Source organism: Hevea brasiliensis, chromosome 17 (assembly GCF_030052815.1).
Source record: "Hevea brasiliensis isolate MT/VB/25A 57/8 chromosome 17, ASM3005281v1, whole genome shotgun sequence".
Lineage (NCBI taxonomy): Eukaryota > Viridiplantae > Streptophyta > Magnoliopsida > Malpighiales > Euphorbiaceae > Hevea > Hevea brasiliensis.
The window spans coordinates 52705846-52727298 of NC_079509.1; the positions used below are offsets into that span (position 1 = coordinate 52705846).

At 33.6% G+C, this 21453-nt stretch overlaps 1 protein-coding gene across 4 annotated transcripts; it reads left to right on the forward strand.

Moving 5' to 3' along the window:
* Nucleotides 1-293: 293 nt before the first annotated feature.
* LOC110664982 (villin-4) lies at nt 294-21179 on the forward strand. 4 transcript variants are annotated; one of them, XR_009145403.1, is made up of 24 exons: nt 294-576; nt 2185-2306; nt 2509-2608; nt 6009-6077; nt 6166-6402; nt 6492-6669; nt 6766-6895; nt 7093-7255; nt 7356-7503; nt 7671-7771; nt 8552-8707; nt 11123-11191; nt 11284-11352; nt 11473-11610; nt 12477-12605; nt 17771-17918; nt 18062-18072; nt 18318-18458; nt 18730-18855; nt 18941-19006; nt 19769-20096; nt 20189-20406; nt 20491-20682; nt 20772-21179. XR_009145403.1 is itself a non-coding variant. In XM_058139067.1 (23 exons), exons 2-23 carry the CDS (start codon nt 2251-2253, stop codon nt 20602-20604), a joined length of 2895 nt encoding a protein of 964 aa, XP_057995050.1. In that variant the 5' UTR covers nt 294-576; nt 2185-2250; the 3' UTR covers nt 20605-20719. The 4 variants fall into 4 exon arrangements, 1 of the variants encoding a protein (XP_057995050.1); XR_009145405.1 differs by having other exon boundaries at nt 20491-20656; XR_009145404.1 differs by lacking the exon at nt 294-576 and adding an exon at nt 1471-1505.
* Nucleotides 21180-21453: the final 274 nt, after the last annotated feature.

Here is a 21453-nt window from a genome sequence, read left to right on the forward strand (position 1 = left end):
TGAAATTACAAGTGTATCTAGTCATATTTTAAAACTCATACCTTATTTTTAAAAACCTCTTCAAAAAAGCTGGAAATCAATAAATCTACCTTTAAGAAAAATCATTTTGATCTTTGTGTAGAAAACCATAAATTCTTTGGAATTAATCTTTCTATTCTTGAAATTAAAATGATAATTTATTATATATAAATATTTTTAAATGCTAATTACAGTTCAAAGAGTTCTTGTGGGGTGGCCTTTGTTGCCGTTGGTGATAAGCACGCCTGGCACTCATCATTCCCTCCAACCCCTCTCTCTCTCTCTCTCTCTCTCTCTCTCTCCTTTTCCCTCTTTTCTCTCTCTAGCTTTTCTCTCTCTAAACTTTATTTGCTATTCTTCTTCTTAGCCCCACTTCTCTCTCTCTCTCTCCCACCTTTTTCTCTCTGTACCAGCTTTTCTCTGCCTCTGCCAGTCCGGGAAAATTAGAAGAAAAATAAAAAAGCTAGTTCTCTCCTAATTCCGGTCATTAGATTGGATCTGGGCTGCTTGTTTATTGCGATATCTCCTCCAATATTGCGATATCTCCTCCAATAGCAGGTATTTCCGTTTCCAGATTGAGAATTTTGTACGTTTGCATTCACTTTTAATGCTTTTGACATCTTGGTTTTGAATAAACTCTACTTTGCTAAATCCAATAAAGTCATTATAAGGGGACTGTTTGGTGAGGTGGAATTGAACGTGGGTTCTATCTTTATATTGTTTTTTTTTTAATGAATTGCTATTGGAAGTAGCAAAATTCTATTCCTTATAGCTTGGTTTGTTCGTTTTCGGCCGTGGGTATTTGATCTGGTTTTTGGAAAGCTGTGAGTTTTCAGAAAACTCTTTCAGAAATGAATTTCTGATTGATCTGGGTTGTGTTAGCTTTATTATGTTGTGAGATTTTGCTCAAAGAGGCAATGGTGGGCAACATGATGAGGCTCTTATTCTGTTTTTGTATGTGAATTTTAGTATTGTACTTTTCGAGGTATATGGTGTTATTAGATTTCGATATTTGGGAAATTGAAAATATCTGGTTTTAGAATTTTGGATTTCCAATATGAGTTTAGTTCTTTTATTATTATTATTATTATTATTATTATTATTATTATTATTATTATTATTATTATTTCCTCATTCCTATGGAAGTATGCTTGGATTACTATGTACTAATATTTTAATACATGGTTGATGGATTGTTTTTTATTTTGTTATTCCATGTTACTAAAACTATGCAGTTCTAGAATTCTTAGTTTCTTTGAGTTGCTTGCATTATTTGTCCTGTTGATATTGGAGGTAACAACTTTAGTAAGGAATTAATTCCTGACTGCACATAAAAACACTATTGGAGTCGTTACTGAATGTACCAGGGTATACTTGAAAAGTATTTGCAATTCCACAGTTCTATTTCTCACGTTTGAATGATATTGTAGTGTGCTGTAATTCTCAACCTGGGAAGCAGGAGTAGGGGGAAGAAAAACAGGACACATGTGAGTGAATTTGCAAGACTAAAACTCTTGGAAAGATGTGATTGAAAGAGTTTTTTAGACTAAGTTGTACAAAATTCTGATGATAAACTGTGAAATTGTCTATGAAGCATCCCAATAAATTGGGATTCTCATTTCTGAAACTATTTAGGAGACTTTTCCTCATAGGATTATTACGGTACCTAAGCTCTTCTGCTGATGATACGCATTGTAAAAGGACATTTAATAGGTTTCTGCAAGTTTTAGCGAATGGTTTCAGGTCACTTATTTATTTATTTCATTTCTTTTATTGTGATGTATAAATGTGGGAGGATAGTGAGTTGTGTTATATGTGCCTATTAGTGGAGTTTAAAGTTTTGACCAGCCTACCCAATTCAAGGAATATTCATATTTTACTGCCAAAATTAAGTTAGCATAACCATGAAGTCTTGATGAAAATTTTTGATAACTACTAGGTTTTAATTTGAAGTGTAGGCATGATGTAGTAGTCATGTTTGACATATCTTTCACTTGTTTTAGGTTCAATGATTTGTTTTCCTCTTTAACTGGAAGTCTTTATGTATCATCTTGTCTCCATTTTATAGAGTTATATCCTGGAACTATTCGTTTATATGCTTCCCATAGTAGTTTATGACTTGTTTTCATTTCAATTTTCAAAATCACGGTGCCTGTTCTATTTCAGGGCACTCTTGTTTCTGTAATCAAGCCAAAGTGTTGGAAATACAAATAACTGAAGTGCAGATACAATATGGCTGTTTCCATGAGAGATCTGGATCCAGCTTTCCAAGGAGCTGGACAGAAGGCGTATCCTTAATGAAATATACATCTTTGTGTCATCACATTCACAAATGATTTAATATTCTGATTTTCTTTTCATAGTTACAGTTGGCATGAGGGGTTGCATACAGTAGTTTCATACTAAATCAAGGGACTAGGATTTTTGCTACTGCTGCTGTTAATCTTTTATTGATCTCTTCATGCAATACTGTCCTTAACCAATATATAGGGGACTTGAAATATGGCGGATTGAAAACTTTCGTCCTGTTCCCATCCCAAAGTCTTCTTATGGCAAATTTTTCACGGGCGACTCCTATGTTGTTTTGAAGGTTAGTGGTGTCTTTAATGTCCATCTGTGATTCATATGCATGTATTCTCTACTTGGCTTTGAAAGAGATAGACTTGATATCATCAGCTAAAAATTGTTGGTGATGGGATTTTTCTCCATTTTTTTCATTGTGATGTTGATCCACAAAACAGTAACAATCTGAATCAAGGGACAGTGAAATCATGAGAATGAGTATGGACTCCCATTATAGTTTAGGCAAATTGGACCAAAAAAGTCAAAACTTTTCGCTAATTGGTAATTATATCAAAATGTTCTAATTTTGGCATTTTGTTGTGGATAACTAAATGAACCCAAATATCAGTTTAACACCTTAAAATCTGCATTTTAATGCTATATATTTTGAGGTTTGAGTGAATGAGTGGCCATACTAGACTAGATAAAGTCCGTAATGAGAGTATTAGAGAAAAGGTAGGAGTTGTGCCAATTGAAGATAAGTTGAGAGAAGGGAGATTGAGGTGGTTTGCCCATGTGAAGCATAGATATACGAAGGCTCCAGTTAGACAAGTAGAGCACATTAGGTTAGAGGATAGAAATGACAAAAGGGGTAGACCTAAATTAACTTGGAGGAGAGTAGTACAACATGACCTAGAAGCATTACACATTTCTGAGTATTTAACCCAAAATCGTTTAGAGTGGAGAAAACGAATCCATATAGCTGACCCCAAATTTTTGGAATAAAGGCTTAGTTGAGTTTGAGTTATATTTTGAGGTTTGACTATAATTGCTCATAATCTTAAAGGTTGGGATATGTGGTCCAAAATTAGAATGTTTGGATATAGTTGCCAGTTAGGGAAAATGTTTGGCATTTTTTGACCAATTGGCATATATTTTATCATTGTGGAATGTCATAATGTTTTTCTGTGTATATGACAACCAACATCAAAATTTACCTTGATCATTAGGACTACTACTTTCTTGCATATTTTTGTAGCTATATTTGAATTCCTACATCTTGATTTTTATGCTTTGATTATACTGTCGCTCTTGTTCATGTTTTGTTTACTTTGTTGGTGACATGTACATGTATAGAAATCAAAAACTGCAGATGTGAAACTGTGCTCTATTTTCTGATAAATGATTTGTTCAAATATAATATGTAATCCAAATATGGTCCCAGTAATACAAGTAGGAAACAACCTCTCCAAAAACGATCCTGCATTTTAAAGTGGGGCCCTTTTCATTTTGAAGGGGGAAGAGACACCACTTGGAAAAAGAATGTGATGATAAATATAGGAGCTGCTTTCTATAATTTTTTTGCTCCTTTCTTTAGTTTCCAATCAAAATGAGAAACACGTCAAAGGCAAGGTATTTTTTTGTTGCTAATTTTGACAAAAAAAGCAAGGAAGAGAGCCAGAAACGCATTTCCACAACTTTTGAAAGAAGAAAATGGTAATTTTCATAAAAGTTGTGCCAACTGGTTGCCATGTTGAACTTTGTCTATAAGTGCATTAGGGTTGCCAGGTTGCCATTGCAATCACCATTACCACATGACCATTGCTGTTGCAATACCACCTGATGTAGAACCAATAGAACAATTGAGAAAAAAAATTCTCAATTTTATTAATTCTTAAATAAATTGGCAATCATAGAAAATGTCTACCAAAATATCTAGAGGACATAGGTATTTATAATATTATTATTAATCCTATTAGTGCTAGGATTTGGAAACCTAAACAATAAAATACTAAACAATTCTAATTAAAAATCCCAAACCAGTATTTCTTCCTAAATAAAATAAAACTCTACATCCTATAAAATAATAGAATTCCTAAATAATATAAACTTCCAAATTAATACAAACCTTTACTTGTTAAGTTTACATTGAAAAATTAAATCAAAATAATTCTGCATCGCCACCATTGCTGCTGTTGCCAGTAGCACAACCCCAACATTTGCTACCATTATCACTATTCTGCTGCTTGCTGATCACCACTATTATTGCTGCCCACAACACCCCTTTCATCACTGTGCTGTAACAAACACCATCATTGCCGCAACATTGCCACCTTTGTTGTTGCCACTGCCTCCATGTTCACACAACTTCCAATGCCACTGCTATATCTTGCCACTGCCTGATACAGTATGGGAAGATGAAGGTCCTAATACAATTTAGGAATTATATTCCATGTAAAATTAGGAAATTAGCATTTCATTTATTTTGGAAATCTATTACTATTATTATTATATTTAAGAATTATTTTATTTTGGAAGTTTAATTAATTTAGCATTCGTAATTAGAGTTGAATTGGGATTTCTATTCCTAATTTGATTAGTGTTGTAAGCTCCATAAAATAGGGCTAGTTTTCTATTATTATTAGTTTTGAGTATGATTATAGTTGAGAATAAAATAATTGAGAATTACTTCTCTTTTTTCTAAGGATTTGTATTTTCCTAAGGACTTGTTTTGCCTTTGTTCTTTCTGGTGCTACATAACTGCCACTATATCACAGCACTACCACTGCAGCTGTTGTTGCTATTGCAAATCTGCCACCAGGATATGTTTGAGGAGAAATTTGTTGAAATCATGAAAAATTTATGTGCTGCAATTAGTATGGGAAAGCTAACCAAACTTTCAGTTTGTATTTTATGTTTCATGAGAACAACCCAAGCCCTAGTTATTCATTTTTTCTCTCTTATTATTTTTTTTTTCAAGAAAAATTTATGCAGCTATCACTTCCATAAATTTTTAGCAGTAATATCAAAAGGCACCATATTTTATTTGGTTGGTCTTATTTGTTTACCCATTCTTGGTCTCCAATATGTTTACTGAAGTCTATTAATTGCACAGTGGCATAAAACTAGACTTCAACCCTTTTTCTTCTTTTCTTACTTCACAATATACAAATTGAATAATTTTTTTTTGACATGTATATGTTTCTGTTGTGTTTTCTTTATGTTTAAGCTATTAAAATAGTCAATAAAGAGTCTTAACTGTAGTAATTTCTGTTTCTATCAATCAGATAACTATTGTTCTATGAATAACTTAACAATTTACTCTAGATTTTTGGTTCAAAAGGTGATTGATATTTCTTTCTCTGCTAACTATTGATATTTCTTTCTCTGCTAACTATGAGTCCACACTTTCATTAATATAAATTATTTTGTTGTGATGCTACTTTTCCCTTTGCAGACAACTTCCCTAAGAAATGGTGCCTTATGCCACAATACTAATGATATTTCTTTCTCTGCTAACTATGAGTCCACACTTTCATTAATATAAATTATTTTGTTGTGATGCTACTTTTCCCTTTGCAGACAACTTCCCTAAGAAGTGGTGCCTTATGCCATGATACTAATGATATTTCTTTCTCTGCTAACAATGAGTCTACACTTTCATTAATATAAATTATTTTGTTGTGATGCTACTTTTCCCTTTGCAGACAACTTCCCTAAAAAGTGGTGCTTTACGCCATGATATTCATTATTGGCTGGGTAAAGATACCTCGCAGGTGACTATTTTCCATGTATTTTTGGTGTTTGTCAATATTTGTATCCTGCTCTTTGCCTTGGCTCACGTGACAACTCTTCTAAAAATAGGATGAAGCAGGTGCTGCTGCCATCAAAACAGTTGAACTTGATGCAGCGCTTGGAGGTCGTGCCGTACAGTACCGTGAAGTACAGGGCCATGAAACAGAGAAGTTCCTATCTTATTTTAAACCGTGTATTATACCTCAAGAAGGTGGTGTTGCATCTGGGTTCAAACATGCTGAAGCTGAAGAACACCAGACCCGCTTGTTTGTCTGCAAAGGAAAACACGTTGTTCATGTAAAAGAGGCAAGTCTGTTAGTTTAGCTTTTCCATTGATGAAATCATTATGTATATTGGTTTCTATTTTAAGGTTTTATTTTTGGTGCTGGTGATAGGTTCCTTTTGCTCGATCCTCACTAAGCCATGATGATATTTTTATTCTTGATACCAAGTCAAAAATTTTTCAATTTAATGGTTCCAATTCATCTATCCAAGAGAGAGCTAAAGCTTTAGAAGTAGTCCAGTACATTAAGGATACTTATCATGATGGAAAGTGCGAGGTAGCTGCCATTGGTAAGTGATGCACTACATTGTAAAGTTGAATATTATACAAGAATGGCTATGGCTTTTTTTTTTTTTTTTTAAATCTAATTGTTTGCTGTTTTACAGAGGATGGGAAATTGATGGCTGATGCTGACACTGGGGAATTCTGGGGTTTCTTTGGCGGTTTTGCTCCACTTCCTAGGAAAACAACAACTGATGAGGATAAGATAGCTGATTCTCCTACTAAGCTGTTTTGGTAATGATCTGGTCTGAGTTTACCTTTTGTTTTTTATTTTGTACTGATTCTATGTTTTTGTTTGCCATATTTGATACCAAATTAGATAGCAATGCCAATGATTTCGTGTTCTGTATAAAAATTTAAGTTTCATTTTGAGATGAGAATAATCAGATCCCATGGTGTGGTAATTCTGACTGATTTGTTTTCCCTTAAAGGGTTGAGAAGGGGCAGGCAGAACCTGTTGATACAGATTCTTTGACAAGGGAATTACTAGACACATACAAGTGCTATATTCTAGATTGTGGATTGGAAGTGTTTGTATGGATGGGGAGAAATACCTCACTTGATGAAAGAAAGGTTGCAAGTGGAGCTGCAGAGGTACTGCTTAGTCCTTTCATTTTCAATATGGAAATTTTATGATATTTACTTTAATGTAAATGCTCAGTCATCTGAGCTAATTGTTGATGATGTTAATCAGGAGTTAGTCCGTGGAGCTGATCGACCAAAGTCCCACATTATTCGTGTAATCGAGGGTTTCGAGACAGTGATGTTTCGGTCAAAGTTTGAATCATGGCCAGAGACAACTGATGTAGCTGTGTCTGAGGATGGTAGAGGCAAAGTTGCAGGTAACTCAATAGTTTAGATGTTTTAATATTCTTGCATTTTGTTTCCTACCTAAGAATCTATCATAATCAGCTTTAATCTCACTAATAATACTATCATTGGTGCTGTTATTTTATTATCGCTAACGTGTTGAAGTTCTCTTAGTTCTTATTTGTTGGTGATTCTGCAGCACTTCTAAGACGGCAGGGGGTAAATGTCAAGGGCCTTTTGAAAGCTGCTCCTGCAAAGGAAGAACCTCAACCGTATATTGATGTCACAGGAAATCTGCAGGTGCTGTATGTAATTTTCTTTTTCTAATAATTTATTTAACTTGAAATTCTAGGTTTTAGGAGGCTGGTTCTTGATTAATTTTCCTCTTCTGGTTTTAAATCTTTAAAAGTACACCAACAATTTATAGAAGGGAAATTTTAACGTGTGGGGTAAGGGTTTTGTTTCCTAAATTCTTTTTGCAACGAGGGTGCTGTTACGTATATTTTGCTTCCTTTGGATCCAATATCCAGCATCTGCCTGTTGGCAAAGTAGTGAATAGATGTGTATATATTGGTAGCTGAAGCAGGAGACATCATCTAAAAGACATATGGAACACATGAAATAGAGTTTCACTGGAAATAATTTAGAATTATGTAAATGAAGTGGGAAAGTGAGAAGTTGTGTGTTATGCTTCAGGAACATGGCATTTTATTAGAAGTGTTTAAAAGATTCTAGAAATGTTACTGAAATGTCAAAGGACCATAAATCAATAAGCAAATTATGAGAGATTTGCTACTTACATGCATAAAATTATATCAGTAAGCAAATTTATGGGAAAAAAAAATCATAGAAATGAGTTTTCTGTGAGTTTGATAAATAGTTATAGCTTCAAGTTTCTCTATATATGAAATGATTCTTTGGCATTTTGCAAATGCGTCTTTGTGTTTTCTTCTCTCTATAATCAAATTTATCTGCGTCTTTGACCGTTTGGAAATATGGTGATCATACTTAATCCATGTCATACCTATAAATAAAACTTTGATCGTGTTGCTAATTATATCTGCAAGCTTGATTACACAGGTTTGGCGTGTGGATGGCAAGGACAAGGTTCTCCTTGACGCTTCAGATCATTCAAAATTTTACGGTGGAGACTGCTATATTTTTCAATATTCATATCCAGGAGAAGACAAGGAGGAATATCTTATAGGAACATGGTTTGGGAAGAAGAGCGTTGAGGTAAATTTCAAGCATTTTCTATTAAATTTATTCCTTGATCCCTCTCCTTATTGATTGTGCTCTTAAATCCCGATTTTGAAAGAGGCTTGACGAGTAATGAGAGTGTGAAAGATCCTTCACTTACTCGTTCCTTTATATGGCTTGAGGGTTGGCTTGCTTGTGCGAGTAAAATGGTGCTGCCGCTAACACCTTGAGAAAATGTTAAAAGAAACAGTTAGGATATTAAGGGCCTATTCACTTGTGGAAAATACGGGTAGTTTTCTTGAAAAGTTTCTAAGAAATTGGAAAACCAAGTTTCGTGTTCACGTGTATCAGTTTTCCAAATGGAGAGCTGGAAAACTAGTTTTCTAGTTTTTCAAAAGTTGACTACGATTTCGAAAACAATTTTAATTTGTTTTCCATTGTTTTCCTTTATAACAAAAGTCATGTTATGTTTTCTAGTAACTTTTCTATATCCAAAATTATATTAAACTTTTCCATATCAAATATTGAATAATTATTTATGAAAATATTTGTTTACAATGATAAAAAATTAATCATATTATTATAAAATAAATGAATAACACATATTAAAAAATTTAGAAGTAAAATAAGTTTCAAAATACTTTTTATAATGATTTATTTATTTTTCTTAATTATGAAAGATATGAATATTTTTTTTTAATTTTTTGAATTAGAAAACTGTTTTTTATTGTTGATAGGTGAACACATTTTTCATATTTTCTTTGCCATCCATGAAAAATGAAGAGTCGAGTTTTCTTAAAAAATGAAAAATGAAAAACAAAGAAATGTTTTCCACAAGTAAATAAGCCTAAGGGTCTGTTTAGTTGTAAAAAACATTTTCTATTTTCATTTTTTAGTTTTCTTTTTCTATTTCTCTGTTTTGCTGTTTTTTATTTTCCAAATAGAAAATTGAAAAATAAGAAACCATGCTCACTTGTTCTCCATTTTCCTTCTTTTCTTTATAAGATTAACTCAACTCAACTCAACTAAGCCTTTATCCCAAAAATTTGGGGTCGGCTATATGGCTATATGGATTCGCTTTCTCTACTCTAAATGATTTTGGGTTAAATCCTCAGAAATGTGTAATGCTTCTAGGTCATGTTGTACTACTCTCCTTCAAGTCAATTTAGGTCTATCCATTTTTTTCTTTCTATCCTCTAACCTAATGTGCTCTACTTGTCTAACTGGAGCCTCCGTATGTCTACGCTTCACATGACTAAATCACCTCAATCTCCCTTCTCTCAACTTATCTTCAATTGGCACCACTCCTACCTTTTCTCTAATACTCTCATTACGGATTTTATCTAGTCCAATATGGCCACTCATCCACCTTAACATTCTCATCTCTGCAACTCTTATCTTAGACGCATACGACTCTTTCAGTGTTCAATACTTACCACCATATAACATGGCCGGTCTTATCTTTTCTTTATAAGATTATTTTAGACATTTTTAACTAAGTTAGTCTTATTACCTATAGTAGTTTCACAATCCAATCACTTGAATATCAATTTTTTTTTTATCAAAAAATATATTTTAAATTTAAGGATTATCATGAGAATTATTATAGAAGTATTTCAATCTAATATTTCAAAATTGATATTAAATTTATATATTATTACATAAATTTTTTATTTGAAAAATAAATGAAAATATGAAGAATGTTTAATAAAAAAAAAAAATCTAATGAGTCTGATATCTTAAATTTAAATTTAAATGTTTTAATATATATTATTATAAAAGAAAGTTAATAATATATATATAAAAAAAATAAGATAATGTTTATTGACCCGTCACCAAGTGTTAAGTTTAAAAGTATATGCTAATTTCACTCATAGTATTTCAACTTAGGTTGATGTATCCAGTGTTGTTAAACCTGGATAGGACCAGCCGATCTGACCAGTTTCACAGGGAATCTAAACTTGCTCCTATCCGGTTTAACTACCAAACCCAGTTTTTCAGAAAACCAGAATGAAATGGAGAGAATCGGCCTGTTAACGGGCAAACGGGAAACCTGGCCAGTTTGAAACCTATATTCAAATCATTCTTTGGCTTCTCTTGCTAATCGTTGAAAGTGAAAAATTGCAAAAAGATAAAATGTAGCTAAATTGATGCGCGTTCTTTATCATATAATGCAAATGGACAATTTTTTTAAGCATTAAGCTCAATTATATATGGTCTAAACTTAATATACACATCAAATCATTGCGTTTGTTTGTGTTGACTTTTATTGGATAATAGCAGTAAAGAAACCACCATCTGGTAATTTGGCATATTTACTAACCTGATTGACAAAATTAATACTCTTGATTTTATGTTGTAAAACTGTAGAAGTACCAACCAGTATTTACACGATGGCATGTTTTATTGATTTGTTTGTATACTTATAATACATTACTGATTGATTTATAGGAGGAAAGAGCTTCTGCTATTTCACTAGCAAGCAAGATGGTTGAATCATTAAAGTTTCTGCCCTCCCAGGTGGTTTCTCATGCCAGCAATCGCTTTTATCAAAATGTTAACATGTATTTTCTGCTAGCTCTTTCTGATCCTATTCTACAATTATTTCTTAGGCTCGCATCTATGAAGGAAATGAACCAATTCAGTTCCTTACAATCTTGCAGAGCTTTATTGTTTTTAAGGTTTGTGCGAATTTTAGATATACTGGAATAAGCTTTAAATAAGAATCCATTCATTGTTTATAGTTTAGCCTTGACCTTTTCCAAACATACTATCAACTAAACTAATCTACAATTTATCAGGGTGGTCTTAGCACTGGATACAAGAATTATATTGCGGAGACGGAACTCCCAGATGAGACATATAAGGAGGACAGCGTTGCATTATTCCGGGTTCAGGGTTCTGGACCAGATAATATGCAATCAATACAAGTTGAACCAGTATGTGATTCTATTTTTTTTTTCAATTACTATTGGAAGTTTGGAACATTTTTGTTACGCGATTTTAAATGTTTAAGTTGGAACTCAATTTGGAATTTGGAAATTTTTACTATGAAACTTTTAAATGGCCAGGCGATTTAGATTAACCTTTCTCATCAAAGATTTTAAACATGACAATAGTCTACTAATTATGTTCTATTCATTGATTATTTTGGCATTTGGATGCCGTGGATTTATTTGGGTGCATAGTTTTTATAAATTCATTAAACATTAGGGTTTCCACAATTCCACTAAAAGCTTTCATGTATGTGTGTGAATGTAAATGAATCCTTTTCTGGGACTCATGCAATTGCAAACAGTCATATGATGGACATTTTTTTACTTTTCACTTTCAACTGAATATTAATTTTGCAATATGAAATACTTTTCTAGTAAATATGTGTACATAATTTACACTCTCACATTGGACAATGCAACTACTTGCATAGTTTGATTTTGCTAGGATTGCCATTTTGTTATTTATTTATTTCGTAAAAGAATAATTCCTTGAAGGGAAGAAGGGAATAATTTGAGGATGATACTGTATCCTCCTAAAGTGATGCTTAATGCGTTTTGTTGTTATTCATTAATTCAGCAGCACCATAAGAGATCTCATTTGTATGTAGTTACCATATAGAAAGATTTGCAAGTCTGTCGTTTGCCACACTAGCTATCCTAACTGCAATTTTAGAGTGTAATCTCCAGCTACATGTTGGATATGGATCTACGTTCTAATTAAATGCACTTTTTGTAGGTTCACTAGAATCACTACTATTTTATATATAAGATGATGCTCACTTTTATTTATTTATTTGAACTTCAATCAGGTTGCATCGTCACTGAATTCCTCTTACTGTTACATATTGCACAATGACTCCTCTGTATTTACATGGTCTGGAAACCTTACAACTTCAGATGACCATGAACTTGTGGAAAGGCAGTTGGATCTGATAAAGGTTTGATTAATCTTCTCAATGATTTCTTTAACTAGTTTGATTTAAGATATACAAATTTATTGAGTTATTTGTATAGCAAAACATATGTAATGGACTGATGCAGCATGCTGGGAGCAGCCAATAGATTCATTTGAAAGAAATGGCTATGCAAGTTCTCATGCCAAAGCATTAATTTAGTATATCAAATGATTATAAGTTTATTCTGGAAGGTTAAATAGGCCTTATAACTAATAGTGAGTCTTGAATTTATGTTAGTTTGGAAGTTGCAAATTTTATTTTGGTGTAGAAAATTTTTTTATCTAGTGGAATATATGATTGAATTATATGTCTTAGTTTTAATCTGGGCTCCAATTCTTCCAAGAAAAAGTAAAACAACTAAGGTTGAAACAGAGATAATCCTGATGAGGCCTCGCTAATGCACGTGATTATTCAAGTGGTGTAAATGAGAGAGAGAGTAAGGCTTCTCATCTTGGCTTACTCATATGTATCTGTGCGCGCGCGCGCACACACACACACACGCACACTCTCTCTCTCACAGAAAGAGAGAGAGAGAGAGAGAGAGAGAGAAGTGGGAAAGGGATTCTTTATTTATGATTATATCTATATTATACATAGAAGTACACTGGGTGGGAGAACATTCAAATAAAAAAAAAAGGTGTTAAAAGAACTAATAAATAAATAATAACCCAAGTGTAATCCTACTTATATATGAAAATTTAAACCAATCTTATTATAATATAAACTCCTAATTCTATATGGAATTTTATCTTTATATGTAAATCTAAAGCCTATTACCATTGAATTACTATTGACTAAAATGTCTGTGTATACTGACAAAAGCAAAATTTAGTGGAAAAATTGCATGTGAATTTATGCTTTGATTTCATTATTATATTTATTTGGTTCGACAATGAGCTGTTTAAAATCATTACTAATATTTTTATTTAAAATAGCAGTATATTGCTTTTATCTTTAAGTTTCAAAAAACATGGAATTTGATACCTCTCAAATAACTTTAAACATGAAATTTGATGATGGAATATCTATTTTTGCTGAAATAATAATAGAAAGAAATAAAAATTTAATAATAGAAAGAAACAAGATATTTGAAAGAACATTTGATGAATTTAATTGTTACAACTTACAATAGAGGTTGTGCCTTTGAACGTGATGCATTAGATGCAGTACTAATTAGTTTATGGGAACCATAAGTGCTAATATTTTTCTCATAGCTGCGCAATTGATATGTTCGACTTTTTTTTTAATTTATGCAATAAATGTAGAAAATGGTAATATATATATATATATATATATATATATATATATATATAATCTAGTAGATAAACTTGAGTAATCAAAGACTGAAAAAAGGGGAATCAAAGCATTGTTTTACATTCAATAATTCATAAATCTATTATAAGATATATTTTATTTGCAACAGCTTTCATTTAAGATCTATTCTACTAAAAATTCAACTCAACTCAACTAAGCCTTTATCCAAAAAATTTGAGTCGGCTACATAGATTCGCTTTCTCCACTCTAAACGATTTTGGGTTAAATCCTCAGAAATGTGTAATGCTTCTAGGTCATGTTGTACTACTCTCCTCTAAGTCAATTTAGGTCTACTTCTTTTTTTTCTTTCTATCCTCTAACCTAATGTGCTCTATTTGTCTAACTGGAGCCTCCGTATGTCTACGCTTCACATGACCAAACCACCTCAATCTCCCTTCTCTCAACTTATCTTCAATTGGCACCACTCCTACCTTTTCTCTAATACTCTCATTACGGACTTTATCTAGTCTAGTATGGCCACTCATCCACTTTAACATTCTTATCTCTGCAACTCTTATCTTAGACGCATACGACTCTTTCAGTGCCCAACATTCACTACCATATAACATAGCCGGTCATATGACTGTACAGTAAAATTTTCCTTTCAACTTATTGGGAATCTTACGATCACATAAAACTCCCTTGGCACGTCTCCACATCAACCATCCGGCTTTAATCCTATGACTAACATCCTCCTCACATCCCCCATCTACTTGAATGACTGAGCCTAGATATTTAAAGTGATTACTTTGGGAGAGTACCACTCTATTCAAACTAACTCCTTCCCTATCACCAGTTTGGCCTTCACTGAACTTGCAATGCATGTTTTCTGTCTTCGTTCTACTTAAACTTAAAACCCTTTGACTCTAGAGTATTTCTCCAAAGCTCTAGCTTTCTATTGACTCCTTCTCGTGTCTCATCTATCAGAACAATATCATCCGCAAACATCATGCACCAAGGAATACTCTCTTGTATATATTTCGTCAATTCATCTAAAACTAATGTAAAAAGGTAAGGGCTTATGGCTGATCCTTGGTGTAATCCAATTGAGATCGAAAAATCTCTTGTGTTCCCTCCCACTGTGCGCACAATAGTAATTGCTCCTTCATATATATCTTTCAACACTTGTATATACCTAATAGATACCCTCTTTTGTTCTAACACATTCTATAAGACATCTCTTGGAACACTATCATAAGCCTTCTCCAAATCAATAAAAATCATGTGTAGATCTTTCTTCACATCTCTATATGTCTCCATCAAGCTTCTAATGAGAAAGATCGCTTCCATAGTTGAACGATCGGGCATGAAACCAAATTGATTGAGAGAGATAGAAGTATTATGAGGCAGTCGATGCTCCACAACTCTCTCCCACAACTTCATAGTATGGCTCATGAGTTTAATTCCCCTGTAGTTTGAGCAACTCTGTATGTTTCCCTTATTTTTAAAAATAGGTACTAAAATACTCCTCTTCTATTCATCAGACATTTTCTTTGAGTTTAGAATCTTATTAAATAATTTAGTTAACCATGCCACTCTCATATCTCCCAAACACTTACACACTTCAATTGGTATTTCATCGGGTCAACAGGCTTTACCCATTTTCATTCTCTTAAGTGCTTCATTTACTTCTAAATATCTAATCTTTCTAGTATAATTCACATTCTTTTCTATTGTTCTATAGTTTATATTCACGCTATTACCATTTTGACTATTATTAAAGAGATCATTAAAATAATTTCTCCATCTTTCTTTAATGTCCTCATCTTTCACCAACACTTTTCCTTTTTTATCCTTAATGCACCTAACTTGATTGAGATCTTGACATTTCCTTTCTCTCCTCCTTGCTAATCTATAAATATTTTCTCCCTTTCTTTAATTCCAAGTTTCTCATATAACTTTTCAAAGGCCTGTGCTCTTGCTTGACTAACTGTCTTTTTTGCCTCTTTTTTTGCTATCTTGTACTGTTCATATGCCTCATTATTATCACATTTAGATAATTTCTTATACCATTCCCTTTTTCTCTTCACTGCCTTTTGTACTTCCTTATTCCACCACCATCTCTCTTTTGAGGGTGGTCCATGTCCTTTGGACTCTCCAAATACTTTTCTAGTTACTTCTCTAATCTTTGATGCCATCTGTATTCACATATCATTGGCCTCCATATCCAGCTTCCATACTTTGAACTCAAGAAGCTCATTTTTGAACTTCACTTGCTTTACTCCTTTGAACTCTCATCACTTTGTTCGAGCTACACTATTTCTTCTGACCTTACTTGAATTGTTTCTAAACTTGACATCGAAGACCACCAACCGATGTTCTTGTTAAAGCCTCTCCTGGAATGACCTTGCAATCCTTGCATAGAGCTCTATTTGTCTTCCTGGTTAAGAGGAAGTCGATTTGGCTTCTATGTTGCCCACTTTTGAAAGTCACTAAATGTGATTGACTCTCTTTATAAAGTAGGTATTTACTAGTATTAGGTCGTATGCCATAGCAAAATCCATGATGCTTTTTTCCTCCTCATTTCGACTGCCAAAATCAAAACCTCTATGAACATTCTCATAACCTTGTCTATCACTTCCTACATGTCCATTCAAACCTCCACCAATGAAAACATTCTCTTCATTCGGTATGCTTTGCATTAAATCATCCATATATTCCGAAAATCTTTGTTTACTCTCACTGTCTAGTCCTATTTGTGGGGCATAAGCACTAACTATATTTATTGTTTTTCCTTCTAGTGTTAGCTTTACTAGTATAATTCTATCTCCTACTCTTTTCACAGCTATTACTGCGTCTTTCAATGTCCTGTCTATAATTATGCTCACTCCGTTCTTGTTTCTCTCCTTTCCGGTAAACCACAGTTTGTACTATGAATTATTCACTTTCTTACTTTTCTCTCCTACCCGTTTAATCTCTTGAATGCAAGCAATATTCACCATTCTCCTTTCTAAGGTATCCACAAGTTGCATTAATTTTCCTGTAAGTGATCCAACATTCTGAGTACCAACCCTGATCCTCCTCCTATCCTGCTCCTTCCTAATTGGTCTCCTTTTATGATATCTTCTATTATTTTATATGTCTATCTTGTGTTCTGTTCCACTATCTGTTATACTATCTGTCCTATGGACTAACTTCTTTACCCACACCCGTCCATGATGTGAGAACTCTTGCTCATTTAACACCACACCCGGGCGCCGTCATAGTGCGTCGCTTACGGTGAATGCCCTACACCCTTGCATATTTCTCACTGCACCTGGGCTCCGATGTAGCGCGTCGTAAGTAGAGGACGCTCCAACGTTTATATCATTTGAATCCATATCATAAGGTGTGACAGAAATTTTTACGCTGGTTGTCACCTACCACAACCCTCCTTCTTTATTCGGGCTTGGAACTGGCTAAGCGCAAACTACTTAGGCGGAGTTATTCTACTACTAGAAATTCAATTAGAAAAAAATTTAGTTCCATCATTGCTTTATTATTTATAATAATTAATGTATTAACTTGCACAAAAATACATTCACTAGTTAATAAATCGTGGAGAAGGATGTGCGAGACACACAATAATAATGATAACAACTATTATAGTGTAAATATGTATTTAACATAATTTTGAGGCACATCATAATTCTTTAGAAGTTATGTTGGATTTTAGGGGTTGGATGGAGGTACTATAAAGTTTCACACTTTGTTGTCTTTGTTGATCAACCCAACTGTGTTGCTTATATGAGTAATCAAATCCTTGAATTACTTATTTCAAATGTCTTATGCATAAGTATTTCTGGTATAATCTCTTGTTAATTACTCCTTTTTTGTTTATGAACTTTCTGCAGCCAAATGTACAGTCCAAGCCACAAAAGGAAGGTTCAGAATCTGAGCAATTTTGGGATCTGTTAGGAGGAAAAACTGAATATCCCAGCCAAAAAATTGGAAGGGAAGCTGAAAAGGATCCTCGCCTTTTCTCTTGCACATTCTCAAACGGTAGGGAAATTGACTTTTTTGCTGGTAGATTCATTCCATTATCTTTTAGTTCTGTTTTTATCTTGTTTACAATTGTAAATATTTGATTGCTAATCCTTTCTCTTTCTTGGTGTAATTACTGCAAAATGCATGCTGATCTGCAGGAAATCTGAAGGTGTGTATGCTTCGTGGGTTATCATTCCCTGCTTCATAATAATATACTGATATATTCTTAAGTTATGGACTTACTCTTGTTTTCAACCTGTTGTTTTTTTCAAAAGTATTTCCCATTTTTATCTGTATTAATGTGTTGATGGATTCTGGAAGCAGTAGTCATTCGGATGGCTTCTAATGTGTTATGTAAAAGAAACTATATTGCAAGTTTTACTCCATGGTTGTAACTTGCATTTGTTATTGCAGGTGGCTGAGATATACAACTTTACCCAAGATGATTTGATGACTGAAGACATATACATCTTGAATTGTCACTCCGAGATCTTTGTCTGGGTAGGGCAAGAGGTTGACTCCAGGAGCAAATTGCATGCTTTAACTATTGGAGAGGTATGTTTTTACTAGATCCTGGCAGGGTTCCACAAATGGTACTTCGTTTTTGATGGTTAAAGCTTGCATTTGAAGCAATGTACTAATATTTTTTTTTAGCCTGATGGTTGATTGAAGTAGGATGCCACTCAATTAATTTTGTTATTTGATTCTTAAACCTCAATGAAATTTGACTTGGCTAGGCCTCTAGAATTGGGTGTATATTAGTTTTACAATGATTTACTGTATATATCACCATCTATGTTAATTTCTTTTTGCTCACCTTCAACAGAAATTTCTTGAAAATGATTTTCTGTTGGAAAAGTTATCTCGTGAAACTCCCATATACATTGTTATGGAAGGGAGTGAGCCACCTTTCTTCACACGTTTCTTTGAATGGGACTCTGCAAAATCTGCTGTAAGTTAAATTATAATTATGGTAAACCACTTAGTATGACTTCGGATTGCTGTAGGGGATTTTAATGTTTTTCATTTGCATGCAGATGCATGGAAACTCATTCCAGAGAAAGCTTGCAATTGTCAAAAATGGGGGTACTCCTATTGTAGATGTAAGGCGTTTTCATTTGCTTTTTAAGTTTCTCAAGACAATTGAGTAATACCTTTCTGAGTTTTGCCCACACATTGAGCACTATCTCTCTCTCTCTCTCTCTCTAGATATATATATATATATATATATATATATATATATATATATATAGTTAGTTAGTTAGTTAGTTAGTTCTTTTATCATATATTATTGAATCTTGGGATCTTTCCTACAGTATCTTCTATTCAATTTCAAGCATGGATCTGTGGTTGAATTGAAACTATAGTGCCTGGGTGATTTAAGTACCACAGCTTTTGATTTCTCTTATGACTTGGAATCAAATAAACATGAGAAAAGTTTAGATAAATACTATGTACAAAGCCTGCACCAAAATCATAGCCTACTCAAAAATCATTCAAGGAAAAGCTATGGTATGAAATTGAAAGACTAAAGATGGAAGAAACAGTGTAAATCTGATGTGAATGTGATGCATTTACAGTTATTTCTATATATGCCTATTTATATATTGGTTTTAGATAGAAAATCTCTAAGGCTGCCTTATAAATTGAATAACAAAATGCTACGTTCAAACATCTGAGATTTTTCTATCTTTAATTGCAAGTAAATAGGCAACTTCTGGGTGCACTATATGATTATGAAATGATTCAAGTGCATACGAATCCTAGTTTGTACAACCATTAGATTCCTTTTAATAGATATAAGCTGTTGCTGCCACCATACAGTTTAACAGTTGTTTCTGATTACACAAATCTTGCATGATTAGAAACCCAAACGAAGAACACCTGTATCCTATGGAGGAAGGTCTAGTGTGCCAGAAAAATCTCAACGTTCCAGAAGCATGTCTTTCAGTCCTGAAAGAGTTCGTGTCAGGGGCAGGTCGCCGGCTTTCAGTGCCCTGGCTGCTAATTTTGAGAACCCTAATGCCAGGAACCTTTCAACCCCACCACCAGTTGTCAGAAAGCTTTATCCAAGATCTGTGACCCCAGATTCAGCAAAACAGGCTTCCAAATCTGCAGCTATAACGGCGCTTAGTGCATCTTTTGAACAACCGCCACCAGCAAGACAAGTTATCATGCCTCGGTCTGTCAAAGGTATTTATTATTCAAGCTTCTTGAAGGCAATTGATTTTTCTATTACATCTTCTGCTTCATAAATTTGAGATGACTGCTTCTCTTTTGTGAAGCGAGCCCTGAAAGACCGAAATCAACTCCTGAAAAATCAACACCTGAGTCAAACAATAAGGAGAACTCTATAAGCAGCAGAATAGAATCCCTCACCATACAGGAGGATGTGAAGGAAGGTGAAGTTGAGGATGAGGAAGGCCTCCCAATATTTCCATATGAACGCCTTAAAATTAGCTCAACAGATCCTGTTACTGAAATTGATGTGACAAAGCGAGAGGTAAACTATAAACAATTGGCAATAAATTATATGAACCATCCATTTATGGAACTGTTCTTAGATATTTCTGTTTTGTTGCTGCAGACTTACCTCTCATCAGCAGAGTTCAGGGAGAAATTTGGGATGGCAAAGGATGCCTTTTATAAGATGCCAAAATGGAAACAGAACAAACTTAAAATGGCCCTTCAATTGTTCTGAGTCTCCTTCATATCTCTGCTTTTCCTTAAGCTTCCTGCAGCCTGAGCTGCAGGTGGAAGAAAGCTTATTTGTGAATCTGTACAACTTTTTCCCCTAGAAAGAAACATTTTTTGCATCTTTAATTTCTATCAAGTATTCTAAATGCTGCACTCAATTTCTTCCTGCAGTGAAGGGAGCTCAGTTTTTCAGAAGTGAAAGGGACAGCATCAGTGCATTTTTAGCTGCTTCTGGTCCCGGGAAGCTTGTTTTCTTGATTGATGGACAAGACCAGAGATTTTTTCCCCATTTTTCTGTTTTCCATCTGTTGGTTTGAACTTCTAGCCTTATAAAAATTTCCCCCTCTTTTTGGTTGAGTTAGTTGTTTGGTATTGTTTATGGTCACAGGTTTGTTGTGAGCTTGCATTTTTGTTTTTCATTTTTCAATTGAAAATTTGTTCTGTAGTGATTAGGTGATTGTGAATGCAGACAGTTTAGGATGTAATGTACAACTGAGGATGGAATTATGTACAGCAGAGTGTAAAAAGGCAGTCCATTCATCATTTCATTTGTTTTTAATAAAAGTGTGCTTATATATATTCTTTTCAGGTCTTTTATCTTCACCATCTTGGCTTCAAATTTTTGTATTGTTGTGGTGGGTGGGGTGTGGTCGGTGTTGTAATTGTTGGCCTATATCTATTCAAGGGATTTTTTTTTTGTCTTATAGCTCATCAATTTTTTTTTAATTTGAAATTTAGTTAAAACTCTGATAATTCTTCATATTAGTTCTTATAACTTCCATAGTTTATTTTGATCAAGTATGCATTATGAGCACTCTCTCTCTCTCTCGTTCTTTATTCTAGTTATATTTAT